At 45.7% G+C, this 27,682-nt stretch overlaps 4 protein-coding genes across 4 annotated transcripts in view; 1 reads left to right on the top strand and 3 right to left on the bottom strand.

The window, feature by feature from the left end:
• Positions 1-10,123, bottom strand: part of TDRD12 (tudor domain containing 12) — a 32,782-nt gene extending 22,659 nt beyond the window's left edge. The window contains exons 1-9 of the mRNA XM_056862557.1: positions 10,100-10,123; positions 9,813-9,974; positions 8,495-8,631; positions 7,957-8,076; positions 6,461-6,516; positions 5,192-5,277; positions 3,180-3,375; positions 1,417-1,499; positions 222-295 (exon numbers count right to left, since the gene is read on the bottom strand). Coding sequence (XP_056718535.1) covers positions 222-295; positions 1,417-1,499; positions 3,180-3,375; positions 5,192-5,277; positions 6,461-6,516; positions 7,957-8,076; positions 8,495-8,631; positions 9,813-9,974; positions 10,100-10,123 — 938 coding nt within the window. The remainder of the gene's footprint in view (positions 1-221; positions 296-1,416; positions 1,500-3,179; positions 3,376-5,191; positions 5,278-6,460; positions 6,517-7,956; positions 8,077-8,494; positions 8,632-9,812; positions 9,975-10,099) is intronic.
• The window catches only part of FAAP24 (FA core complex associated protein 24), a 152,225-nt gene that overhangs the window by 124,532 nt on the left and 11 nt on the right, over positions 1-27,682 (bottom strand). The gene's annotated exons all lie outside the window — the stretch shown is intronic.
• On the bottom strand, positions 17,024-23,537 carry NUDT19 (nudix hydrolase 19). The gene is made up of 3 exons (XM_056862561.1): positions 22,812-23,537; positions 18,165-18,372; positions 17,024-17,259 (listed from the first exon to the last, which is right to left on the bottom strand). The coding sequence occupies exons 1-3, from the start codon at positions 23,535-23,537 to the stop codon at positions 17,024-17,026; spliced, it is 1,170 nt and encodes a 389-aa protein (XP_056718539.1).
• ANKRD27 (ankyrin repeat domain 27) overlaps positions 26,339-27,682 on the top strand; it is a 67,984-nt gene continuing 66,640 nt past the window's right edge. The window contains exon 1 of the mRNA XM_056862366.1: positions 26,339-26,350. The gene's annotated coding sequence lies outside the window, so the exon portion shown is untranslated. The remainder of the gene's footprint in view (positions 26,351-27,682) is intronic.

A 27,682-nucleotide genomic window follows, 5' to 3' on the forward strand; every position in this document is an offset into this window, starting at 1 on the left:
TAAAAATACTAGCTGGATTAAAAAACAGCTATACCTGGAACACGGTGTTCCAGGTGTAGCCGTTTTTTTAAGCACTGTTGACAAGTTTTGTTAACAAGTCAACAAAAACAATTTAACGGATTAATACTGCTTTGCAAACCATTCAAGACTTCTGTATCTTCAGCTCAGTTTCTTGCCTACATAAGAAAACATGAACAAGATATGTGCAAGTTAAAATGTACCTGTCAGTCTTCCTATCTGCTTGTACAGAAACTGTGATGCCTTTTTCCAAAGGGGGAAGAGCCAACACTACATTCTTAAGCAAGGAAAAAAAGGAGGGGAAAGCTTTTGTTATTCACAATGTAGAAGGTAGGACATTTCTATGCTTCTTGCTGAAGCCACTCAAATACAGCTTCCGAATGGGAAACAAAATAATTTGGACAGCTTTAAAAAGCTGGTACAGTGCGGGAGTACTGATATTATTTTGCTTCCTAACCGCTCACACCAAGGTGGTACTGGACTGGTTCCTCTGTTGTTGCACCATCTCTAAGCCACACCACCATATTTCCGGCTGATATGAGGTTGATCTAGGTAAAGGTAGTCCCGTGTGCAAGCACCAGGTCATTTCTGACCCATGGGGTGACGTCACATCCCAACGTTTACTAGGCAGACTATGTTTACGGGGTGGTTTGCCATTGCCTTCCCCAGTCATCTTCCCTTTACCCCCTGCAAGCTGGGTACTCATTTTACCAACCTCAGAAGGATGGAAGGCTGAGTCAACCTTGAGCCGGCTACCTGAAGCTGACTCCCGTTGTGATCGAACTTAGGTCATGAGCATAGCTTTTGACTTATCTATCAGTTAACCCAACTTGTTTCCAAATGGCCCAGGGGTGTCCCCTATGCCACTCGCACCAACCCTGTGAAGTAGGTTAAGCTGAGAAGGAATGTCTAAGGTCTAGTGAGATGCATCATATACTAGCCCAAAACTCTAACCACTGTACACCCCTCAGGCTTGTGAGGCACACCTATTGCCCTTTTTAATTACAAATAATGATAATCTTTGTTTGTCACAGAATGCCACCATCAATGTTACAATTTTCTTAAGGTGGACAGATTTGCTGACTCAATAGAAATCAAAACTCTGTGTCGGGAAAGGGACGCATACACCAATTAGGAAATAAAAATTTTAAAACAGGGAAATGTTCCTGTTTGATAATTTCCTCAAAAATGGCTAAAAGTATTTTGGGGCTTAAAACAGGAAATCCGAATAGTGCACCTGCCTGCCTCTCCCCTGCCATGACAGCAATACAATGAGCTAAAGAATGATCAGTTTCCGCCCTTTTAAAATCTGCCTGAAAACGACAGGCCACCTGAGCGTGCATCTCTTAAGCATTTTACAAAACTTAAAATTCCAAACCCCTCTGATGTAGGACTCACTGACTCAGTCACTCCATTATGGGAGGCAGTTTCCTGTAGACTCTTATATTTTATTTCCTTAGTATTATCAGAAACAGCAGCATCTAAAAGGAAGTGGAAAAGTAACTGGCTTAATTTTCATTTCAGAAGAACTACAACCACCCAATCCTTAGAAATAATCAACATAAGACAGTGATATGGATCCACCTGACGTTGTGCCAAATGTTCCCCAGAGCCAGGTCCAATTGTTTTACAGATTCCATAGGAATAATTCAATTTGTCGTGATTAATTATGTGAAAATTCATGTCTTTTCAACTTTTTCACGGCACAGTAAGAAAATAAAAAAGGAGTATATAAGGAAAGCAAGTAGGGAGGTAAACTGGGCTGATGCTACATCACGGGCAGCCCTTTTCGAGGGTGGTGGTGGCTGGGAGTGGCACAGCCACACCACCACCAAAGTGGATTCCCGGCTGCAGCGGAGAAGAAAAAACACACTTTTAAATTAAAAGAATAGAAGAAGGGCAAAATAGCCATAGCCTTTAGCAGGGCTATGCCACCCAAAAAGGGACGCCACCGCTAGGACTTCCGCTGTATGGATGCTGGCAGGAGGCTGCGCTGGTGGGGGAGGCCGGTGCAGCTCCGCAGTGCCCAGGTGCCAGCGTAAATGCCCCCTATGCCACGGGATAAATGGGCACTTACCCTGGCATGGGGTCACGTCGGCTCCTAAGTCAATTCGGCCTCCTTCTTAGGAATATGCCCTTAGAGTCCATCAGCTACACGTAGGGACCACAAACAGAATGAGCCATCTCTACTTTGTAGTTTGTGTACCTATATAAGCTCTATTGAGCTGGGTTATCCTTACTAGACAGACATTCCCTGACATTCATCCAAAAATGAAAGCAGATGTTGTCAGGGTTATAGCTAAACCAACCCTCTGTTCTTCAGTAAATTCACAGCTGTGCAGATGTTTGTATTTTGGCTGGCAACAAAACTCAAACGGGGCATTTCCACCAGCACCTGGTCACTGCAGAACTGCAGCCACTGGCCTAGTAGCCTACAACTGATATAAATTCATCATCTGGGTTGGCAACTTTTGTCAACCCAAGGAACTAGGTTCCCTTTTCCTTTCAAGTTGTCTGCGGCCATGAATTACGCTTGTGCTAATATGCGACCAGAGAGGGGACAAAGCAACTGGTGGCAGAAGAGCAGGGGTAGACCCAGGAGCAAGCCAAGCAGAGTAGCCCATGCAGCGCTACAAGCCAGCAGGGCAGTGGCCACTCAGCTCAGACCTGGCCAGCAGCACCAATTATGGGTATCATCTCACTCATTGTTTTGGTGACAGTGCAGCAGGAGGCAACTGGTCCAAGCCAGCACTGGCAAAGGTATGGGGGTTTAACTCTGCTCTCCAGGGCAGCAGCTCACTGGAAACTTTCCCTGTAAGCTAAATGGCCAGGTCACATGAACACAGGATGCTGCCTAATAGTGAATCAGACCATTGGTCCATCAAGGTCATCACTGTCTACTCAGACTGGCAGCAGCTCTCCAGAGTCTCAGGGAGAGGTCCTTCACATCACCTCCTCCCTGATCCTTGTAGCTAAAGACTGAGCCTAGGAGGGACGTTCTGCATGCAAAGCAGACACTCTACCACTGAGTCATAGCCCCTCTGTGAGTTCACCCCAGGGAGGGGTTGTGGAGGAATATCAGCAACTAAGTAAAGGTAAAGAGCCCCCTACTGCCCCCAATACTCCCTACCCCACTTCAGAAAGGGATTCACTGTACCCACACGTTTTAAAATGATTGGATTCCTTGGCTTGCAACAACGTTGGCCACAGAACTAATGCAGGATTGATCTTCTCTGAAGGAGGTTCAGGAGATAAAGTTGGCTGCATCTTTTGTTTTTCCACAATACTCAGTGTTTCCCCTTTTTCCATCTCATAGCAGGCAAAGTTCTTTGCAACGAGTTCATCGTTCACGCAGATCTACAATGAAAAAAGTTTTTTTTTGCATACGATGGTTTAATGTAAAAAAAAAGAGGAATCAAAACATATATTACTACTAATTGCAGGGCTGCACATTACCGACATAGCTCAATGGCTATTTAAACTAAATATGTTAGTTTGGTGTAGCACTTCATTTGACCCATATCATACATGTAAAATCTCCTCTAGCAACAGCAGCATAAAAACACTCCACACTATTCAGATACATAACTTGGGAAGGCACAGTAAATGTTACAGCTGCTGCATGGAGCCACTGTCAAGTGAATGTGAAGTAGCCTCTGTGGCATTTCTAGTACATCCTTAAGTGGGACTTAAAAATACTCTAAAGAACAAAAAAGGTAAAGGTAGTCCCCTGGGCAACCACTAGGTCATTCCTGACCCATGGGGTGACGTCGCATCCCGACGCTTACTAGGCAGACTATGTTTACGGAGTAGTTTGCCAGTGCCTTCTCCAGTCATCTACACTTTACCCCCAGCAAGCCGACCCCGGAAGGATGGAAGGCTGAGTCAACCTTGAGCTGGCTACCTGAAACTGACTCCTGTCGGGATCGAACTCAGGTCATGAGCAGAGCTTTTGACTGCAGTACTGCAGCTTAACACTCTGCACCACGGGGCACCACTCTGCACGACATCTTATCTTCTTAACATTAGGGGATGGGGATTGTTTATGTTTGAATGTTTTTATGTTTGTTTGCTTAAAGAGCTCGAAGAGAGCTGTAACATGCCCAATGTCACCCAGCTGGCTTCATGTGTAGGAGTGGGGAAACAAATCCAGTTCACCAGATTAGCCTCCACCGCTCATGTGGAGAAGTGGGGAAGCGAACCCGGTTCACCACTGCTCTAAACCACTACACCATGCTGGCTCTTTTTAAAAGCTTTTGTATGTTTCCATGGTTCTTCCCTTTCTGGGCCAATTTAGACATGACCAGGGAAGGCGGTTTGTTGTTCACAAGAGTGCCCTGTCCACACCAAAAGTGGGCACCACATTTCACAAACGATGGATGCCTTACCACCCTGCCACTTTTCTTCCACCTCAGCTGCAATGTTGGAAATGAGCCCGGCTGGGGAACAGAGTGCTCAATGAGATGCTGCGCGAAGCTCCCTCCCCTTCTTTAAAAGAAGACTCCGTTCCCATTTTTGATATGAGCTAGGCATATGCTAGGAAAAGTTGAGGTCATGCTAGGAAAAAGTTGACAGTCATGCTAGGAAAAGTTGAGGGCAGCAGGAAAAGAGGAAGACCCAACAAGAGATGGATTGACTCAATAAAGGAAGCCACAGCCTTCAATTTGCAAGATCTGAGCAAGGCTGTCAAAGACAGGACATTTTGGAGGACTTTCATTCATAGGGTCGCCATGAGTCGGAAACGACTTGACGGCACTTAAAACACACACACACACACACACACAGGCATATGCAGGAATACACAAACATGGCTCCCTCCCTCCGTACTTCATCTGACCCTCAGGAAGCAGTGCTCTGAAGAAAGATGGTGAACGCTAATGATTGGTATTGCGAATGGTGAGTAACAAATAAAATCCCCATGAAACCAGTCCTGGGAGGGCAGAATATTGTTCCTTGCTATGAGGAGGACAAGTGCTATTGCTCACCTAACATGTCCATCTATTGTCTGAGTACTCATTGGCAGTCTTCAAGCAGTGGCTGGATGAACACTTGTCAGGGATGCTTTGGGCTGATCCTGCATTGAGCAGCAGGTTGGACTAGATGGCATGTATGGCCCCTTCCAACTCTATGATTCTATGAGTGCAAACCGATTTCTAAGGACAACCTGGCTTACCTTTTGTCCCTTTATTGTGGCATAAAGATAAACATCAAAACTCTCATCTTCAACAGCACATAACTTGGCCTCAACTTTGGTGGTTGCTAAAAATCAGGAAAGCACAAGAGTACAGGTTGAGAATCAAAACAATCAGATGCTGCGGCACACCCATTTCCTTTAAAATCAGCCATAGCTTTTCATGATACACACAGTCAAAAGCTTTGCTGTAATCCAAGAAACACAAGCTGATTTTCTTCTGAAATTCTCTCGTACACTCCAGTAACCAACATAAATTTGCAGTATTATGTTCAGTGCCTCTTCCTTTTCCTGAATCCAGTTGAACATCAGGCATTTCTCGTTCCGTGTATGGTAACAGTCTGTGTTGTAAGATTTTGAGCATCACTTTACTCGCATGAGAAATTAATGTGATGTTCCAAGGCTTTGAAAATGCTCAACTAACCATTGTCCAAAAGGTATCACTGAAAAGCATGTGTTGCCAAGACTGTGTGGCTAAACTGCACAAGATTGGATCATCGGTTAAAGAATCTGAATTCTAAGAGCTCCCAAATCCCTTCCTGTAACTGTGATATCAGAATAGCATCAGAAGCCAGAAACTATGACACCTCTGATTTTGACACACTAGCAAAGGGGATCTGTCACTTGCTGCAGGATAACCTTCACAGCCCGAGGCTTTGAACCTTTTAGTTATCCACACAGTAATAATTTTTATAATCTACGTATATAAAGTTGTATATATCTATTAGTCCTCCTTAGCTGGTACTTCTACTACTATGGAATTGCAAACATCAGATTGACTTTATACCCTGCGAAACACCTTAAATTTATCTCCCAAGTTAATAAAATTGCTTCCAAGTTATTTCTGGTCTCTCTTATGAAAAGAGATTTTGAGTCTTTCTGCTTCAGAGATAAATTAGAGACAGTTGTTACTCTTTATTTTTCCTATGGAGTATAATCAAAGCATTGCCTTTTGCCTAGAGAAGCATGAGGTGCTACGATTTGAAACCAGCACTGAATCTGCTCTGCATCTAACACACAATACAGCTTTCAACAGGACTTGTGTCCTGTGGCATTTTCCTCACCCAAAACTCTTTTTAAACATTTTTATTTGTTTGTAAGAGTTCTAGAGAACTCTGAGCACTAACACCGTCATGTGCATTTCATTAGTCCTAATAAAAGAAATTATGTGGATTGTATTCTCAGGTTTACATTTTTTGGAGATTACATTTGGACTAGTAACAGCTGTAAACAACCTTTGTCTCTTCTTACCATTCAGGAGGTTTTGAAAGTATTTGATAGCTGCAACATCCCACCTGTTAGAAGGGCTACAACAAAGCACATAATTATTCCACTGTAGTATTTTTATAACTTAGAAGACCACATCCAGTATTTATAAAGTGCCCCTTTACTTCACCATAGTTAACTGAACATAAATCGGTCTAATTCTGAAGGGATGACCACTGTGTGGATAGCAAACTGTGCGCAATAGAGCCAGCCATGACCAGAGAATACCACAAACCACAGAAAAAATCTTACTCTGTAAAAACAAAACAAAAAAGTCTGGGGCAACCCTCATTCCCACCCACCCCAAAATCTGAATTCTTATTGGCAATCTCTGAGCAGGTTTTGGAAAAAAAAAAGTTGGCTGGAAATTGGCTGCTTTTTTTGTTTTTCTAGTAACCAGGAAGCATAACGGTGCCTTGAAATAATTTGCCTTGAAATTATTTTTTGCCGTCAAGTAACAGCTGACTTATGGCGACCCTGTAGGGTTTTAAAGGCAAGAGACATTCAGAGGTGGTTTGCCATTGCCTGCCTCTGAGTCATGCCACTGGTATTCCTTGAAGGCCTCCCATTCAAATACTTGCCAGGGTCGGGACTGAGAGTGTGTGACTGGCCCAAGGTCATCCAGCAAGTTTCCATGGCAAAGTGGGGATTTGAACCAGGGTTTCCCAGACACCTTAACCACTACACCACGCTGGCCTTGAAATTAGGGAAGAGGGATCACAACCAGCAATCAGGACATGGAGGAGAAAGAAGAGTTGGTTTTTATATGCCAACTTTCTCTACCACTTAAGGGAGACTCAAACTAGCTTACAATCACCTTCCCTTCCCCTCCCCACAACAGACACCCTGTAAGGAAGGTGGGGCTGAGAGTGTGATTAGCCCAAGGTCACCTAGCTGGCTTCATGTGGAGGAGTGGGGAATCAAACCCGGTTCTCCAGATCAGAGTCCACCACTCCAAACCACCGCTCTTAACCACTACACCATGCTGGAGTGGTGGTGGTAAGTGGGGGGTAGGAATGGACAGAAGCAGCAAGAAGGGGGGGAAAGAGATAAAGGGGTGGGGGGAGACTGGATTTTCCCTTTCCTGCATTTCCTTGGAAGCCCCAACTGTCTTAAACTAACAAGGAAAATATTAAGTCTACCCTTTTGAGATCCATATAAACCGTATTTGTATTTTTATTTTAGAAAAACAGTGGAATTCTTAAAAGACAGAAACAGAGGGAATTCTGTGGATTACAAGTGCTGGCGGGTAGCCGTGTCAGCTCTAGCCTATAAATGCTTATGCTGCATTCTTAGTTCATCTTCAAGGTGCCACAAGAGTCCTCATTGGGGTTTTTTTGTACAGATTGGGAACCGTTAAACAGAGAAGACCTATCTTACAGCGATCATGAGCATTGTTCAAATTGCCGACTGGAAGCTTTGGGCTACAGAAACCGTAATGCTGCTAAACATGTGACATAATCCTCACAAATCATACTTACACTAGCTCTGCATTGTTGTTACAGTAGTCGACATGCAGGGTTACTGGTTTTGTACAGTACAGCCTAAATTTCTTTGCCCTGTAAGGCAGTCTCATAAATGATTCTAAGGCAGCACAAATCCTTGAAAACAAACAGAATTCAGAACATAGTAGTAAGTTTAGCCAAACAAGCCCTTGCAAAAATCTGAATGCTTCATAGGGAACCCCCCCAAAAAACTAATTATACAAAAATTCTTGCTCATTTGCCCTCTCAACAGCCCTGTGCTGTAGGCACTATTATTCCTCTTTCCTACAACTGGGACCAAGAGGGTGATCTGCCCCAGATCTTTCAGCAAAGTCAACTGAAATTTGAACCCGGGGTTTCCAGCTCCACCTGTATCAGTCCATCAGCTAGACTACAACAACTGAGAAGGCTCATGGGGGATAACCCTAGTGCTGATGTTCCCTTTTAGGCCTCACAGGTATTGTTCGTCCTGGGCCACAATATGCACACTGTACACAGATACCACCCTCAGACTTGACTCAACGTCACGGCATACCTGTCTGTTTTCACAGGAACACTCTTGGCGTGGTCTACAAGGAAGCATTCAACAAGGTAATAATCCGTACATGATATGATTGATTTAACAGTGGCTCTGCACCAGGATTTCAGCTCCGGACAATAAACAACGCAAACCTGAAAAAGAAACAGGTTACATTGTACGCTTGTGATTCTGTACAAACCACACTGAGTTTGATGGAATTCAAGGCAAGTTTACAGAGAAAAAAATACATTGCCTTTGGGGTAGTTCTTCAGAACTATAGCAGAAAGAAACCTTACCTGGTTTTTTCTTTAAAAAATACAAATCTACATATAAAATATTGGGCAAACATTAATAGCTGCTGCTGCATTCAATATTCAATTTCTGTGGTTTCTGTTGAAATTTATGGCAACACAACACATTTTCTAAGTGAACAAAACCCCTCGCCAAAAACTACGAACTGACCCAGAGCACTGGGGGAAAAACACCTAATGCTAACTTTATGTTCAATCTTCTACCATTCCATGTATTCCTCAGCCTTAGCGAGATCAATTTTCATTCATTCATTTATTTCATGTACCACCCTCGGAATTTTTTTCTATGGCAGTGCTGGGGTAATGTTTACTCTCCAAATGCACAGATGAAACAGACAAATATGCAGGGTGACATAGACAAACAGAAGTATTTTTAATTTTAATGTTCTCTTCCTTTACTTCTGGAGAAAAACACATAATAAAGGTTCAGCAATATTTTTTAATTTAATTCTGAAGTTTTTGCTGATGGGCAGCATGTTTGGTGCTCATATATGTATGGCTTATAGTGCCATCCTAACCAGAGTTACATCCTTCTAAATCCATTGACGGTAAGGGGAAAAGAAGAAGAAGGAAGATGAAAGGAGTTGGTTTTTATCTCTCACTTTTCTCTACTGTAAGGAGTCTCAAAGTAGCTTGCAATTGCCTTCTTTCCTTGCTCCCTCAAACAGGCACCTTGTGAGGTAGGTGAGGCGGAGAGAGTTCAGAGAGATCTGTGACTGGCTCAAGGTCACCCAGCAGGCTTCATGTGGAGGAGTGGGGAATCAAACCTGGTTCTCCAGATTAGAGTCCACCGTTCTTAACCACTATACCACGCTGGCTCTCACGGTATAACTCTCTTAGGATGACACTGATAATTCAGGATTTCACCCCACATGCACATTTACACACACTGGATTAGTAAACTACATGTTTAGCTTGGGACAGGATTGACCAACAAAAAGACACAGTTTATCCACACACATACCTTAGTTTTTCCCTTTCAGTTTTGTATGCACCAAAGCACCAAATTATCATGAAATTACCTGCCCTTCTTCTAATACAGATGGCTTGATTTCATCCACACCTTTGTATGATTTGTTATAGAACTGGTTCATTTCTTCATGAAGTTTTGCATATTCTGTTTCATTTTCTATAAATCTTCCACCTCCTTTTACGTGAACCCAAAAGCAGCCTGGATTTTCAACCTAATCAGAAAATCATAGTGAATACCTTATTAAAATGTGGCACTACTTATTAACAGGAAATATATTTCATGCTTACAGTGTGTCTTAATATTCTTAGACATGAAATTATCAAGAACAGACAATACCTTCAGTAAAATGATGTCAATCATTTTCTTTCTCCAATATCCTTTTCAGCTATGCTGAAGAGAACCTCGAGCTTTAAATACCACTTAAAAGGCAAAAAAGAACAAGTATGTAAATTGCTCGAAGAAGAAGATGAGTTGGTTTTTATATGCCGACTTTCTCTGCCACTTAAGGAAGAATCAAACCAGCTTACAATCACCTTCCCTTTCCCTCCCCACAACAGATAACCTGTGAGGTAGGTGGGCCTGAGACAGCTCTAAGAGAGCTGTGACTAGCCCAAGGTCACCCAGCTGGCTTTGTGTATAGGAGTGGGGAAACAAATCCAGTTCACCCTATTAGCCTCCACTGCTCATGTGGAGGAATGGGGAATCAAACCCGGTTCTCCAGATCAGAGTCCACCGCTCCAAACAACCGCTCTTAACCACTACACCACGCTGGCTTTTAAAAGTGATTTTAAAAGTCACTGTACTATAGTGAAGCTTAAACAACTAGGCTGCAATCCAGGGCATTTTATAGTTCAGGACACGCATTCTCCGTTTTTCAATTTGGTGGTGGTGGAAAGTGCCATCAAGCTGCAGCCAACTCATGGTGACCTCATAAGGTTTTCAAGGCAAGAGATGTTCAGATGTTGCCATTGCCTGCTTCTGCGTAGCAACCCTGGACTTCCTTGGTGGTCTCCTATCCAACTGCTCATCAAGACTGACCTTGCTCAGCTTCTGAGATCTGACGAGACTGGGCTAGCCTGAGCCATCCAACATTTTCAATTTGACTAGACAAAATCAGAAGTGAACCAGGCTCCAGTAACTGAAGTTCTATGTCCTGCTGGACTGGAGTCCAGTAGCACCTTCAAGACCAGCAAGATTTGGGGGTATAAGTTTGGTCTCGAAGGTGCTACTGGACTCCAATCTAGCTGTTCTACTTCAGACCAACGTGGCTACCCTCTGAAACAGTTCACCAGAAGTGACATCATTGAGTGTTAGTGACAATTGTGCCTCCCCCTTGTAGTAAGTGCCCACCTCCCCAACTCCTGTTGGTTGCCAGACCATGCTAGGCAACCCTACCTCAACAGGTAGCTACCATGGTGCCTGTCACTTAAAGAACTTTGGCAGAATCTGACAGGCCCACTTTTGCCTCACCCTGTCAAGCACACCCACTTCCTCTCATCCAGTTAAACACGTAGCCTGGCTCAACAAAGAACCCAGGCCTTTTGGACTTGAGTTACCAGGGGATGACAAAGGCTCTCTTCAATAAAAAGAACCAGAATCAGTTGAGCATATCCTTTTGTACTGTCCCCTGTATCATAAACAACGTCTAGAATTAATCAATCCTCACATTACGCCCTTAAATTTTTTAGCATATGATGGCATCAAATTTTTACTAGTGGACAAGACAACTGCTGTCACTGAACATGTGGCAGAGTTTCTGACGACTGTCATCAAAAATAAAAATAAGAGGGTAAAGAAAAAATAAACAGTATAAAACCAGCCGGGCCAATTTGTAGGCACTGGGTAACATCAACTGGAAGGGTGCCGGTGTCAGCTGCAGTTCTTATCCGCTGGCTGGATGAATGTATTGTTATGGTATTTAAATTGAAATGTTTTAACTTGACGGCCGAGTTTTGGACATGTTGTTGTATGAATCCTTGCGGGTGTGTGTATTTATGCTCCCTCATTGCTATTTTACTATGCCAATAAAGATGTCTGAATCTAAAAAGATTAACTTTATTTGGAAAACAGAGGAAGATGCAAATTGCCTGTAATTACTTGCATGAACAAAGGGGAGCAGGAATGGAACTTATTCCCTATAACTGTGCCTAGAACTGCAACATTAAATGTACGTCAAAGCAGGTCTCTGGAGAAGTGGCACATACATTTTCTAAATAAGTAATTCTCTGCTTGCTTTGTGTGTATTATAACTCTATTTTAAATTTGTTTAATGCTGTGTGTTTTGGGGGGGTTGATCTTAATGGTTCTAAAATGTGATTTTATCATGAATGTTTTAAATTGTTAGCTGCCTTGGTGGCCCCTGTGAGAGCAGAAAGCTGGGATATACAGTCTGTAAATAAATAAATACAATAAATCACCAGTTGATGGACCTCTGGTAGGGTTGCCAACCTCCACCTGGGGCCTGGAGTTCTTCCAGAATTACAGCTGATTTCCAGACAACAGTTACCCTGCAAGAAATGGCAGTTTCAGAGGGTTGATGCCACAGCATCTTATCCCTGCTGAGCCCCTCCCCCCAACTCTGCCCTCCCCAGAGAGTACCCACAAACCAGAGCTGGCGCTCCTAGGTAGCATGTGCTAGGTAGAGAAAGACCCTTCTTTGCCTGAGACCCTGGAGAGTTCGATGCTGTCAGGCAGAGAAGACAAGGCTGAGCTACACAGACCAAAGGTCCGACTCAGTTTAACACAACTTCATAGGTTAATAATTGGGATTTAAAAGAGCCTGAAATCTGCAGTGGACTAACAAGAGATTGTAAAGGATAGCCACGGCAGTCTGTCACTGCAAAACAATAGCCCAGTCTAGGGTTGCCAACTCCAGGTTGGGGAAAATCCTGGAGTTTGAGGGTGTAGCCAGGGGAGGGGCAGAGTTTGATAAGGGGAGCAGCCTAAGTGGGGTTTAATTAGGGTTGCCAGGTCCCTCTTCGCCACTGGCGGGAGGTTTTTGAGGTGGAGCCTGAGGAGGGTGGGGTTTGGAGAGGGGAGGGACTTCAATGCCATAGAGTCCAATGGCCAAAGCGGCCATTTTCTCCAGGGGAACTGATCTCTATCAGCTGGAGATCAGTTGTAATAGCAGGAGATCTCCAGCTAGTACCTGGAGGCTGGCAGCCCTAGTTATAATACCATGGTGCCCATCCTTCACAGAAGGCATTTTCTGCAAGGCAACTGATCTCTGTAGTCTGGAGATCGGCTGTAATTCTAAATCTCCAGGTACTACCTGGAAGTTGGCAACCTTCAACCCCGGGCTCACTTGGAACACATGGGAGCTTCCTTATACAGAACCAGACTGTCAACTCAGACCAGCAGCGGCTCCCCAGGGTCTCAGGCAGAGGTCCTTCACATCACCTACTCGCCTAGTCCCTTTAGCTGGAGATGCCGGGGATTGAACATGGGACCTTCTGCATGCCAAGCAGATGCTCTACCACTGAGCCATGGCCCCTCTCCAAATGCTTTACCACTGAGATATGGCCCTTCCCCATATAACAGCACCTCTCCAGGGTCTCTGGCAGGGGTCTTTCACATCACCTACTTGCCTAGTCCCTTTAACTGGAGAGGCCGGGGATTGAACCTGCGACCTCCTGCATGCCAAGCAGAGGCTGTAACACTGAGCCACGGCCCCTCTCCATGGCTCTCCAGGGTCTCAGGAGGGGGTCTTTCACATAACCTACCTGCCTGGTCCCTTTAACTGGTGATGCTGGGGATTGAACCTGGGACCTTCTGCACGCCAAGCAGATGCTCTACCACCACTGAGCCACAGCCCCTCCCCTAGGGCAAGGTGCGACTCAGGAAAGCTCACAAGGAAACAAAAGCTGTTAGTCTTTAAGGTGTCACTGGACTTTTCTCGAGTGATGGAGCAGAGGCAGAATTTCCAGTCCTATTTAATAGGAAGACACGCCCCCCCCGCGTTGTGACCCAAAAATTGTCTATAGAGTCCAATGGAAGACAATTGATGGGCACAACACACACACCCCGATTCCAAACAACGGCTCCGCCCGCCCTTTCAAACCGCCGCCAACGGTTTTCCTCATCCACCACAGCCTACGCCCGCTCACCCTTCCTCGCGCGCCGCCCACCACCTGCCCCGCGCATGCTCAGTGCCTCTTCCAGCGCGAAAAAGAATATCCCCCCCCCCCGAGATGGGGAGGGAGAACAATTTACAACGAATCAACACTTCCGGTGTAAAATGGAACTAGTTTTCTTCCTCCCCCCCCCCATTTCCCAAGGTTTGACGCCTGCGCAACGAAAGATCTTTAAAAAATAATAATACGCGATGCTTCTATTCCTATGTAAAGCGTCTTCTGATTTGTTTCGCGGGAGGGAGTCCCTCTTCGTCATTGGCGGGAGGTTTTTTGGGGGGGCGGAGCCTGAGGAGGGCGGGGTTTGGGGGAGGGACTTCCATGCCATAGAGTCCAATGTCCAAAGCGACCATTTTCTTTTAAGTTTATTTTTCTCATTTATTTTATTTTTCTTCATTTAATATATCCATAAAAAACAATATAGTAATGATAATAAATTAGAATATTTTTCCCCTTTAACAATCAAAAGACTTCCCCCTCCCCCTCTTCCGTCTAAAATTAAATTGTATAACCTTTTGCTAACAAGGCTAATCCCAATATTATTTTAATTTACCTATTCTTCTCATATCCAACATTATGAAATCAATACCTAATATAAAAGTTAACACAAAATATGAATAAGGGATTAGATCAATGAGTATCCTTTAAATGGTCCCGTTAAAAAGTAATTTTCACAATACATTCTCCAAGCCTCCCATTCAACGCAAAATTGTTCATTATCATTCTGATTTATCAAAGCTTTAAGTTTCGCCATCTGAGTCAATTCCAGCATCTAAAGCGGCCATTTTCTCCAGGGGAACTGATCTCTGTAGGCTGGAGATCAGCTGTAATAAGCGATCTCCAGGTAGTACCTGGAGGTTGGCAACCCTATCTTTACTGAGCATGAGTGATGTTTGAGCAGACCACTTTGGGGGGCAGGGAGGTATGGATGTGAATGCAGACTGAGTGCATGTTAAGTGTTGTTAAGTTGCTTCTGACTCACGGTGACCCTATGAATTAGGATTGCCAACCTCCAGTTACTAGCTGGAGATCTCCTGCTATTACAACTGATCTCCAGCAGATAGAGATCAGTTCCCCTGGAGAAAATGGCCACTTTGGCCATTGGACCCTATGGCATTGAAGGCCCTCCCCAAAGCCTGCCCTCAACACATGAAGCTGCCTTATACTGAACCAGACCCTTGGTCCATCAGAGTCAGTATTGTCTACTCCAACTAGCAGCGGCTCTCCAGAGTCTCAGGCAGAGGTCTGTTCACATCACCTACTCGCCTAGTCCCTTTAACTGGAGATGCTGGGGATTGAACCTGGGACCTTCCGCATGCCAAGCAGATGCTCTACCACTAAGCCACAGTCCTCCTCAGGCTCCTACCCAAAAACCTACCGCTGGTGGTGAAGAGGGACCTGGCAACCCTACCTATGAATCAAAATGTCCTCCCAAACGTCCTCTCTTTAACAGCTGTGTTCAGGTCTTGCAGAATGAGGGCCGTGGCTTCCTTGATTGAATCAATCCATCTCATGTTGGGTCTTCCTCTTTTCCTGCTGCCTTTGACTTTTTCTAGCTTTATGGTCTTTTCCCGTGACTCTTGTCTTCTCACCATATAGGATAGCCTGAGTTTAGTAATTTTAGCTTCTAGGGGCCGTTCAGGCTTGATTTGATCTAGAACCCACTTGTTTTTTTGGCAGTCCACAGTATCCGTAGCACTCTCCTCCAACACCACATTTCAAAGGAATCTATTTTCTTCCTGTCAGTTTCTTCATTGTCCAGCTTTCACACCCATACATAGTAATGGGGAATATTATGGCATGAATTAACGTGATCTTGGTTGCTAATATCTTCTAAAGACAATGGAAGATTAAAAAAATAACATTTTGTTCTGGCTTAAACTTTGATGGATTGGACCTAGCTAATTTGAAAATACCATTTCAATTTCACCTTTTAACTTGCTAAATTTCAAAAATAATTATACACAATTTCAACATACACACAAGTGTGATACAGGTTAGAGTGTCACACCAGAATCTGGGAGACTCAGGTTCAATTCTCCACTCTGCCATGAAAGCTTGCTGGGTGACCTTGGGCCAGTCACTCTCTCAGCCTCACCTACCTCGCAGGGTTTTTGTGAGGATGAAATGAAGAACAATGTAAGCTGTTGGTTCTTGTAGGTTATCCGGGCTGTGTAACCGTGGTCTTGGTATTTTCTTTCCAAGACCACGGTTACACAGCCCGGATAACCTACAAGAACCAATGAACTCTGACCGTGAAAGCCTTTGACAATGTAAGCTGTTTTGGATCCCTATTGGGGAGAGGTGGGGTACACATAGAGTAAATACACACATAAATAATTTGAAAGGCCATCTGAAAATAAGCAACATTTGAGATTTCTAGCACCAATGAAAGCAAAAAAGGTTGCTGAATATATTTATTTTCAAGACAAATAAATAGTAACAGATAACTTAAATGCACGATTGACATTCCAAACTGAAAGCCCCATCATTTGTCCAATGAAATGTTGACAGCACTAATGTGTTAATGTACCCATCAAGTATCTTCCAGAAGTACAACTTGTGAACTGAGTATAATTAATAATAATCAGTTAAAGTATTGTAGCATGTATCTGCTATCCTAGGCACAATTATTTGGAGGCAATTCAGAGGGGGTTTATTATTTTAAAAAAACAGAGAGTCTACATTTTTAATGAGAAAGATGGAATTGTTCCAAGATGCTGAGCTACGTTAATACTGAAGGACTTTGGCTCAACCATCAACTGACAAATGGCCAAAGCTGATCATGATCCAATACTGCCCGACAGGCTCATCGGTGTCCCAAATTCATAAATGTGTAGATTAAGGTCAAGTACTTAGTAGGCAGATGTCTCTACTGCAGAACTGGCACTTTTGCAAAGAAATCCAGAGAGAAATAATTACTCGGACTGAAGCCTTATATCACTGATACCAGGCCTGAGGTATATCAAGCGGCACAAGAACATTGTAATTATTGCTGCTCCCAAAAACGTATGTTCTCTGGCAAGATCTGAACCTCCCTGGGAAAGCCTGCTTGGCAACTCTCACATGTGCCAGTTTAAAATAAAGAATATGTAAACTTTTTTTAGAAATGTCAACGGCAAAAAGAATACTACAATTTGCTACTGCAGTCTGCACTGTTTCCCTTTTTAGAGTCCAGTTGCAATGGGTTGATATGTTTATATTTGGGCGGAATGTTCACATGAACTGCAACATTATTAAGGTCTTGTACTACTATCCGGTGAAGCCTAGTGGCCTCTTTCAAGACATCTTCAGTCTTTTTATTTGTTGTCAACATTGGTTTCCTTTCTCCTGTAAAATCTGGATCTTCGGGATATAGTTCATCACCTATAAAATATAATGTATTACTTTTAAATTAAACAACAATAAAAGGGGGGGAAACTCAACCAGAAAAGTATAGGGGGCCTCAAAGGTTGAGCTGGAAACTATACAATCTATAACAAAATAATTATATTTATTATATGGCGTACACAATAAGGTTTGTTAAAAACACTGGGAATGGAATACAGGCTACATATAAAAAACATCAGTACAGGTAGAGTATCCCTTTTCCGGACATCCCATATCTGGACTGATCCCAAAACTGGACCCTTCAAGTTGGTATGCAGGCAGATCTGCACTGCCTGCTTTCAATGTTTCCTCACCCCAAAACATAAAATACAGTGTACACTGCATTGTAGTGGAGACTGAAAGCCTGCTGTTAGTTTGTTATTGCTCTTGTTTAACAGCTGATTCAGGTATTCTAGTGAGATAGTTACACCTTTCTGATAGCTCAAGGAACACAAAATTATTTAAATTATTGTTTAAAACTACATTCAGGCTATGTGTATAAAGTGTATATAAAACATAAATGAATTTGGGTCCCGTCCCCAAGATGTCTCATTATGTATATGCAAAAATTCCCAAATACATGGAAAGAGCAGAAATACGGACCACTTGTGGTCCTAAGCAGTCTGGATAAGGGATACTCAATCTGTATAAACTATTACAAAGATCTCAAACAAAGCTGTGTTTGTTGGTATGTTTTTATTGTATTGTTAAACATTTATATATACATTTTAGATGTTATTTTAATGTTTACATGTTTTAATGGCTGATGTTTGCTGCCTTGGAGACCCTAATTGGGTGGAAAGGTGGCGTACAATTGCTTTAAATAAATAAAAACAACTTGGCGGTGACTATTCCTCCCAAAGACCACATGAACAGCTGACCCAAACCCCCTTTTCATCTACCTGGTAATAGTTGCATGTGGCCATCTGAAGCAGTCAACAGAACAGGCATCCACCGTTCACATCCCTCTACAGCTCGCTCAAAGCCAAACCTATGCAGATCGTGAAGCGATGGGAAGTTGCAGAGTCTGCATAATTCATAAAACTGAGGAGGTGCTATCCAGATGTCTTGAGACTTAAAGAGTTCAATAGCTTCTGAGGGCTTTGTCCACTGGGGAAAAATGAAGAACAAGCTGATCTCTGTCGTTCTGTAACTTCCCAATGAAAGGAACATTTTGAAGTTTCTATTATTAGCCAGTCCTGCAACAACAATACAACTGCTTTTCTGCTACAGTTCTAGCATGTAAGTAAGGGGAGGTTTGCATTTTCGACTGCATTTTGAAAGCAAACAGGAGAGCCTATGAGGTACTTAAGAAACCAATGCGGTTTAGTTGCTTGAGTGAGATTGTGAACCTGGGGGTCCGGGTTCTAGTCCCCACCTTTAAGATGTTCACTTGGTGACCCTAGGCCAGTCATTGTCTCTCACCCTAACCTACTTCACAGGGTTGTTGCACAGGGTTGTTGCACAAACAAAACAGGGAAAGGGAGAACCATGTATGAGTGCCCTAAGCACACTGAAGGACATAATAAGAATGTAGCAAGACATAAACAGACAGGGGCAGCATGTAAAGAGCATGGGAACTGTGATTGGACAAGTGGCTGGTGTACTGGATTCCCCTACTCAACCCTAAGGTGCGGCAGTGATGGAGGTGAAAAGTGCCGTCAAGTCACAGCCAACTAATGGTGACCCCTCATGTTTTCAAGGCATGAGATGAGCAGAGGTGGTTTGCCATTGCCTGCCTCTGCATAGCAACCCTTGTCTTCCTTGGTGGTCTCCCATCCAAGTACTAACCAGGGCTGACCCTGCTTAGCTTCTGAGATCCGACAAGATCAAGGTGGCCTGGGCCATCCAGGTCAGGGCACAATAATGATGCAACGTTGAGGCTCCTCTAGGCATTTGTGCTGTTTGGGAATATACTATTCAGGCATCAAGAAGTGATTGTTGCTCTAGGCTTTGTTGTTCTGACATGGCTCAGTGGAAGAGCATGTGTTCTGCATGAAAAAAAATATTCAGGTTCAATTCCTGGTATTGTCAATAAAAGGCATTCATGTAGCTGGTGCTGGGAAAGATCTTTTGTTGCCCAAGACCCTGGAGAACTGCATCCAGTCGGAGTAGACAATACTGTGCTAGTGGAGCAAGTGGAGGGCAGTTATGCCCTAGGCAACCAGGCAGAAGCAATATCTGGAAGCTGCAATAGCTATCAGGTCCCATGAAGGCTGTACCATTGCATTCCTTTGTCAGTTTTCTTGGATTTGGACAGGTGGTGGAGCTGTTGTAGTGACAAAGAAGTACCAAGTATACACCTTTCTAGCTAAGACCAACGCAGCGGCGCCATGAGCTCAGACACTTGTTACTCTTCAAGTGGTGGCTGGTGCCTAGAATTTCTACGAGGTGGCAGGAGCTTGACAACTCAACCCTCCTCCCCTGCCCTGAAAGGAACGCAGGGGAGACCTGGAAGAGCATAGAGCAAGAAAAACAAACAGGCGCTAGGAAACACATCAGGCACTTTCATCCAGCCTGATGAAAAGTTTTGGTGAACTTGAAAGCTTCCTCACTTCCTGGTGACAAATCCCAAAGGGGTAGCCGTATTAGTCCGTGACACCAAAAAAAGTTGTCTTGTGACACCTTGAAGACTAACAGGTTTCTTGAAGCTTCAGCAGACTACAGAACACTTCACACTTCTGGCAAAGGAAGTTCATACCCACAAATGCTCCTGCCACAATAAGTCTGTTTGCCTCCCAGGTGCCAGACAAAGACCATGGCTACCCCTCTGCTATTTGAAAAAGGTTGAGGAATTCTAGGATCTAGGTTTTTACTTCCGTGATAGGCAGTGTAAATATGGCTGTCTCCTTTAAGAAAAAACTAACCACATTCCTACACCTTTAATGGCTGTGTGACAGGCTGAAATTCAGCTAGCACAGCTCTTCCAGATCACAGTGTGTACCTGTTCAATTTTTTCCAGGCATGCATACAAGGAAAGGCAGAAGAACTTTGCCAGCGGGCTCTAATTGCACGAAGGTTTGCACAGGCATAAAATCTTACCAGTCTTTAAGTTGCCACTAGACTCCTGCTTGTTTTAGGCAATCTGATTGTTTCAAGCTTCATTTACTTGAAAGATTAGACTAAGTTCAAACATACATATTTCAGAGAGGCAGCTCTCTGAAATTGGTCTGTTGCAACCAAAAGCACCAGCAGTGCCACAATTGAACATTGGAGTGGAAGTCTGCGGACAACAGCTCACGGACTCAGCAGAGGGGTGTGTTTCAAAGCAGTATTATATTTGTATTTTAAGCATCCCTTACCATCTAAAGCAGGGGTGTCAAATTCAATTGTTACGAGGGCGGGATAGGTAGGACATAAGCGTCACTCGGTTGAGTCAGGCCATGTCTCGCCAGCCCAGATCTGGACTGAGGGGGGTGGCTGCCTTGTGGGCTGGATAAGAGCTCTCAAGGGGCTGGACCTTATGTTTGATACCCCTGATCTAAAGCCCTGTTCCAAAACGATGAAGTACAGAGTCTTAAGTTATGCAACTGCACTACTAAAAACCAATTTTTCTTTTTTTAAAAAACAAGGGAGGCTTGCATCATCCTAAAGGCAAACAGATTTGCTGTGCCACCTGATAAAGCCGGTTCAAGTCCAGGAAAGCTTGTGGTTTCGTAAGGCAGCAGTCCAGGAAAGAGGAACTGACTATGGAACAAATCCAATGGAACTCTGTAGGCTTTTTTATTCCTGAGTAGACATGCCTTGGGCTCTTTGTGCTGTTACTCTTGCGAAATGCCACCCCTGGTCACTTTTGGCGTGTGTTCCTTTATGACTTTCCAGGAAGCGCAGGGACTGAACAGGGTGTATCAAGCAGGCCTCGATAAGAGACAGGAGTGGCCAGGTGACCTCTTTTCCAGGCCTCTGTTTTGAGTTTTGTCCTCCAAATGTCTAGGTCCGGTTTCTGTCCAGTCCAATCAGCTGAGGCCACCAGTCTTCTGAGCAGCCACAGGGTACCCACCACTACCTGTAGCGGGAAGAAGGGCGGCTCAAGCTAACCAGGCTGTCTGGGGTCTACTGAAGATGAGGAGCCATCAAAAGGGAGAGCAGGAGCACACCCTCCCCTTTGAGGGCACTTGTCCTCTTTTGTGTGTAAAGTGCTGTCAAGTCACAGCTGACTTACGGCAACCCAGTAGGGTTTTCAAGACAAGAGACTATAGAGGGGGTTTGCCATTGCCTGCCTCTGCATAACAACCCTGGTATTCCTTGGTGGTCTCCCATCCAAGTACTAACCTGGGCCAGCCATGTTTAGCACCTGCAATGATCAGGCTAGCTTGAGCCATCCAGATCAGGGCTCTTGTCCTCTTTGGATCATCTGTGTATAGGAATTGGGGAACCCAGTTGGTTTGTAGCAGCAGAGATGGGCCTAACTCATGTCAGGAGCCTGCCTGGACAGCCAGACTCCTGGCGGCTTGAACGCCTCGAGAACCCAGGCCACATACACATGAACAGAAAACAATGAATACACTTGAACAGAAAGGCATGGCTCTTGACATCTTAGGCCATTTATGCACAGGAGGTTTTGCCTTGGATTTGCCACTCAGTAGAAGCTGCCCTTCCCAGTCTCAATCTGTGCATCTACTGAGTGGCAAATTCAAGGCAAAACCTCCCTTCTGTTTTCGCCCATCGTTTTTCTGCTTGTGGGGTGCTGGGGTATTTCCCCCCCCCCAATTATTTTATTGCATTATTGCATTTTAGCAAGCCTCATGGCGATAGGGAGAAATAATAATATTTCACTCTCATACTGAGTGGCAAATCCAAGGCAAAACCTCCCGTGCATAAATGGCCTAAGAGGGAGCCCGCGTGGTGGGGGGACAAGTGTGCAGCTGTTTTCTTTTGGGGGGGGGCACTAACATTGTCATTTAATCTCTTCTAAACCTGCCCCGTGGTGCAGAGTGGTAAGCTGCAGTACTGCAGTCCAAAGCTCTGCTCACGACCTGAGTTCGATCCCGACGGAAGTCGGTTTCAGGTAGCTGGCTCAAGGTCGACTCAGCCTTCCAGCCTTCCGAGGTCGGTCAAATGAGTACCCGGCTTGCTGGGGGTAAAGGGAAGATGAGACACTGGCAAACCACCCCGTAAACAAAGTCTGCCTTGGAAACGGGATGTGACGTCACCCCATGGGTCAGGAATGACCTGGTGCTTGCACAGGGGACCTTTACCTTTTTACCTAAACCTGCATTTTAATCTACAATATATAATAACACATAAATTTTCTCTAACTTCCCCTCTTCCCGCTTCTATCGCTAATTTATCTCAGTAATCCTCTTTGCAATTATCTTCGCATTCATCCTGAAATATTCTACGCTTATTGTGAACCACTTAATTTCCTCTTTCATTCAATAATGCCCTATTACTACTATTAGCGATCGAATTAGACCAAAACATAACCTTTCACGTTCTTCATATTAAGTTCATTATCACACAACCTATATAAGGTTATGTGATCATGAACTTAACACGAAGGAGAGGTTGTACCCCGTCCCCTGTTCCGGCCCCTCCCCGCTCCCCACCTGGCAGGCGGTGACCTCGGCCCGGTCGTGCGAGGCGGGCGGCGGGCCCTGGCCCAGGCAGCAGAGGAAGAAGGCGGTGTCGTAGCGGCGGCCGCCTCGCCCGGCGCGGCCCACGGGGGTCAGCCAGTTGCTCCACTCGTGCAGCGCCCAGATGTTGGGCGCGCAGCGCAGGTGGCGGCACAGCTGCAGGAAGGCGCCGGGCTGCCGCTGCACCCGCCGCCGCCACTCGGCCAGCTCGGCGGCGGGCGGCAGGCGCTCGGCGGGCAGCAGGCGGGCCGGGCCGCCCCCCCCCGCCGCCGCCGCCTCGGGCCGCCCCGCGTCGGCCGGCGCCAGGAGCAGCACGCCGGCCTCCTCGAAGGTCTCGCGGATGGCGCAGATGCGCAAGGCCACGTCGCCCGGCAGCGGCGAGCCCAGCTCGGGCCGCTCGGCGGCGAAGAGCGGCGGCCGCGGCCCGCCCGCCCTGGGCCGCCCCGGCCCGCCGCCCGGCAGCAGCTCCAGCCACTCGGCCGAGAAGTCGGCCGCGTCCGCCGCGCCGCCGGGGAAGACGTGGGCGCTGGGCAGGAAGGCGCTGCGCGGGCTCCGGCGCAGCAGCAGCACCTCGTAGTCGAAGGGCGCGGAGGCGGAGGAGGAGGAGGAGGCGGCCGGGGCGGGCCGAGGCGCGCGGGCCCCGCCGGCCGCCAGCAGCACCGTGGCGGCCTCGCGCCAGGGGCGCAGCCGCGAGCCCATCCCGGCCCAACCGTCGTCCCGCCAGGCGAGTCCGGGGCCTGACGCGCGGCCCGCGCCTCCTCCCTCGCGCCTCAAGGCCGCGCCTCGCGTTCGCCGGCCAACGGGCGGGGAGGGGAGGGGAGGGGACGGGGGCTCGGCCTACACGCCCCCTCCTCGGCGTGTGACGGGCAGCTAGAGCGGGGGAGGGGAGGGGAGGGGAGGGTGGTAGTACCGGAGAGGTGCCGGGGCTCAGGTTCACGGCTACATGCCCTCCTGGATGATAGGGAGGAGGTTAATATCAGAGAGGTGCCGGGGCTCAGGTTCACAGCTACACGCCCTGCTGGGTTTGACAGGGAGGGGTTAATATCAGAGAGGTGCCGGGGCTCAGGTTCACAGCTACACGCCCTGCTGGGTTTGACAGGGAGGAGGTTAATATCAGAGAGGTGCCGGGGCTCAGGTTCACAGCTACACGCCCTGCTGGGTTTGACAGGGTGGGGTTAATATCAGAGAGGTGCCGGGGCTCAGGTTCACAGCTACACGCCCTGCTGGGTTTGACAGCGAGGGGTTAATATCAGAGAGGTGCCGGGGCTCAGGTTCACAGCTACACGCCCTGCTGGGTTTGACAGGGAGGGGGTTAATATCAGAGAGGTGCCGGGGCTCAGGTTCACAGCTACACGCCCTCTTGGAGTTGACAGGGAGGGGGTTAATATCAGAGAGGTGCCGGGGCTCAAGTTCACAGCTACACGCCCTGCTGGGTTTGACAGGGAGGGGGTTAATATCAGAGAGGTGCCGGGGCTCAGGTTCACAGCTACACGCCCTCCTGGATGACAGGGAGGAGGTTAACAGGAGAGAGGTGCCGGGGCTCAGCTTCGCAGCTACACGCTCTCTTGGAGTTGACAGGGAGGGGGTTAATATCAGAGAGGTGCCGGGGCTCAGGTTCACAGCTACACGCCCTGCTGGGTTTGACAGGGAGGGGTTAATATCAGAGAGGTGCCGGGGCTCAGCTTCGCAGCTACACGCCCTGCTGGGTTTGACAGGGAGGGGGTTAATATCAGAGAGGTGCCGGGGCTCAGGTTCACAGCTACACGCCCTGCTGGGTTTGACAGGGTGGGGTTAATATCAGAGAGGTGCCGGGGCTCAAGTTCACAGCTACACGCCCTGCTGGGTTTGACAGGGTCGAGGTTAATATCAGAGAGGTGCCGGGGCTCAGCTTCACAGCTACACGCCCTCCTGGGTTTGACAGGGAGGGAGTTAGCACCAGAGCTCAGGTTCCCAACTTCGTGCCCTCATGGAGTTGACAGCAAAGGGGTAAAAAGGAGACAGACGCTGGGGCCCTCAGTTTACGAGCCCCGAGCAAGGCTGTTAGCGATAGGATGTTTTGGAGGACATGTGGATTCATAGGGTTGCCATGAATTGGAAGCTACTTGACGGCACCTGACACACACAAGGGTAGAAAGGCGAGAGGTGCCGGGGCTCAGCTTCACAACTTCATGGATTTGACAGCAAAGGTGTAAAAATGAGAGAGGTGCAGGGACTCAGATTCAGCCACTGCGTACCCTCCTGGATTTGACTGTCTGGAAGAGGGTAAAAAGGAGAGAAGTACAGGGGGCTCAAGTTCACAGGTCCACGTGGATTTGACAGCAGAGGTGTAAAAATGAGAGATGCTGGTGCTCAGATTTTGCAAACTATGCACCCTCCTGAATTTGACAGGAAGGTGACAAGGAGAGAGGTTCTGGGGCTAAGGTTCACAACTACAGGTCCATGTGGATTTGACAGCAAAGGAGTTCTGGGGCTCAGATTGAATTTCAAAGGAAGGGGTAAAAATTAGAGAGGTACTAGGTCTCTCATTCTGCAGTTTACACAGCCTCATAGATTTGAGGTGACTTAGAACATTTATATCCCACCTCTCCTCGTGGTTCAAGGCAGCTTACAATAATAGTTTTTTTTAATTCAGTTAAAACAAAAAATAAAATAGCAAACCCAAATCTCTCCCCCCCCTTAAAAGATGTCTGCCATTCAAAGCAAATTCTTAATCGGTTTCAGTTGCTATTTTTATCAAGAATCAGATGGGCCTGAAATAACTACAATGCTGCCCATCCCAATATAGCCTCATAATTAGCCTCTTACATGAGCTGCCCTTCTATTAATGACCAGAATACTATTTTAAGGTTGTGTATTGTGGTTCAAGTTCGTTCACTTATCTCATTAATATTGTTGGAAATACTGTCATTACTAGATTTTGAAAGGCAGCTGTAGAAGGCAGTATTTTAGGAGAGCCCTAGACACAGCCAGATACAAACAGGCAGCACAATCCAAAGGGGAGGGTAGTTGTGCCAAGGTTGGGGATGGCACAGCTGCGCCGCCTCCCGATTGGATTGCTGTGCCATGCCAAGCAAGCCGATCAGGAAATTTTCACAGCATCTACCCTAATATTTTCCACTGTATTTGGGGTGCAGTCTGCAGTATACTTAACTAGGGGGGGATCCTGTGAAACTCAGTTGAGTTTGCTTCTGAATCAATTGCATTGGATTGCGAATATTAAAACCTTAATGCAGAGAATTCTTTGTAGGTATGTCACCTTTTAAGGTAAGTTCATCTTTGAGTCTTCTGTGCAGTCCTACATGGGACTGAGCAGGCCAGCAACAGACAGAAAGAGAAACGTGTGTCTGCACAGAAGGCCACTAGATGAACAACAAGTAAGTGCAACTCTGTTTTTTTCTTCTTAATTTGCAGGAGAGAAACCTTTCTCCATTCAAAGTGAGGACTTCACCTTTTGACTTTATGAGCTTCCCAGTTGTTATATTTCCCAGACTGGAGCAAGCAGCTTATTTATAGTGAGTATTTCTCTTCGATAAAGTGCCAGTGAATATTTAGCACCTAGCAGTAAGTAGCTTCCATTTCTTCAACTTGGATCAATGTAAATTATTATTGCAATTAAAGGTGTATACTTACATGACTATAGGAGGTTGGAGCATCGAGATATTTCAGTTTAGATATGAGAATGTGATAGAGGTTTATACATTTATGTGTGGGATGGAGACAACTTTTTCTCCCTCCCCTACTACTAGAAGTTGGGGACACCCAATGAAGTTGATGGGCAATAGACTGAGGGCAGATGAAAGGCAATTACTTCTTTACTCAACAAATAATTAAACTGTGGAGTTCACTGCCAGTGGGCCAAGTGATAGCCACAAGCACTGGCTTGAAAAGGAGTTTAGACAGATTTGAGGAGGGCAATTCCATTAATGGCTACTAGCCATGGTGATCAAAGGGGACTTCCTTGATTAGAGGCAGTAAGCTTCTGAATTCTGGTAGCTAGGAGGCAATGCCTTGGCCCCTATGCCCTGTTCATTGGCCCTGAGGGGCAACTGCTTGGCTACTGTGTGAAACAGGATGCTGGACTAGATGGACCACTGGTCTGGCTCTTCTGTTCTTAGGGGAAAGACTTACTTGTTTCAATAGAATAAAAAGTTGTACACTGGATGGCATTGTTACTAATTCCCTTGAAGAAGTACTTTGAAGCACATTGACAATTTTTCACTGAACTTTGAAATGCACCTTACTGACTTTACCTTCTGTTTCTTGGCTTTTTGGTAGAGTCCCTCATGTCCTTTGGTTTCTCTGTATAAATGCATATTTAAAGCTTAAATATACACATTCTATGCACCATCCTAAATAGCCCTCTACCTAGGTTTCTCCTGGTGAGAATTATATGGATAAAAAAGTATCTAGACTTCAATGTGCATTTTTGTGCTGCTTGAACTTATAAACCTTCTTTTGCTGTTGAGCTGTAAAATAAATAGATTACCAGATAGTGGTCTGTTCCTTAGCACTCTGAAACAACCATGAATAAATAAGGTCTTCCCACAGCTGAAATGCAGCGGGTGTAGATTTTGCCGGTCAAAGAGAGATGCAGATTGATTTGGATTAAGTATATCCTTGTGTCAAAACAATTTTTTTTTGGACAGGCATAGATGGCAGCTTTTTAAAAAAAATTCAGTAAAATAGTGCAATTCTAAAGTGGGGTTGCCACCTTCCAAGTCCATTTTTTGTCTGCAAGTAGAAGCTGATCAACAAAATTATCTTATAAAATTGTCAGGCAGTGACATATTAAAACTTGACAGAAGAGAAAATTGCAGATCTTGTTGCTGTCTCTGAAGCATTTG

The sequence above is a fragment of the Euleptes europaea genome, chromosome 17, assembly GCF_029931775.1.
Source record: "Euleptes europaea isolate rEulEur1 chromosome 17, rEulEur1.hap1, whole genome shotgun sequence".
Taxonomy (NCBI): domain Eukaryota; kingdom Metazoa; phylum Chordata; class Lepidosauria; order Squamata; family Sphaerodactylidae; genus Euleptes; species Euleptes europaea.

What these genes read in the sequence shown, in the direction of transcription:
- NUDT19 (XM_056862561.1), bottom strand. Translation starts at nt 23,537, where the DNA reads ATGGGCTCGCGGCTGCGCCCCTGGCGCGAGGCCGCCACGGTGCTGCTG. An exon ending in CCGAGGTCACCGCCTGCCAG is followed by an intron (nt 18,373 to 22,811) that starts GTGGGGAGCGGG and finishes ATTTTTCCCCAG; the next exon opens with TGGACAAAGCCCTCAGAAGC. An exon ending in CCACATGCAACTATTACCAG is followed by an intron (nt 17,260 to 18,164) that starts GTAGATGAAAAG and finishes TATATTTTATAG; the next exon opens with GTGATGAACTATATCCCGAA.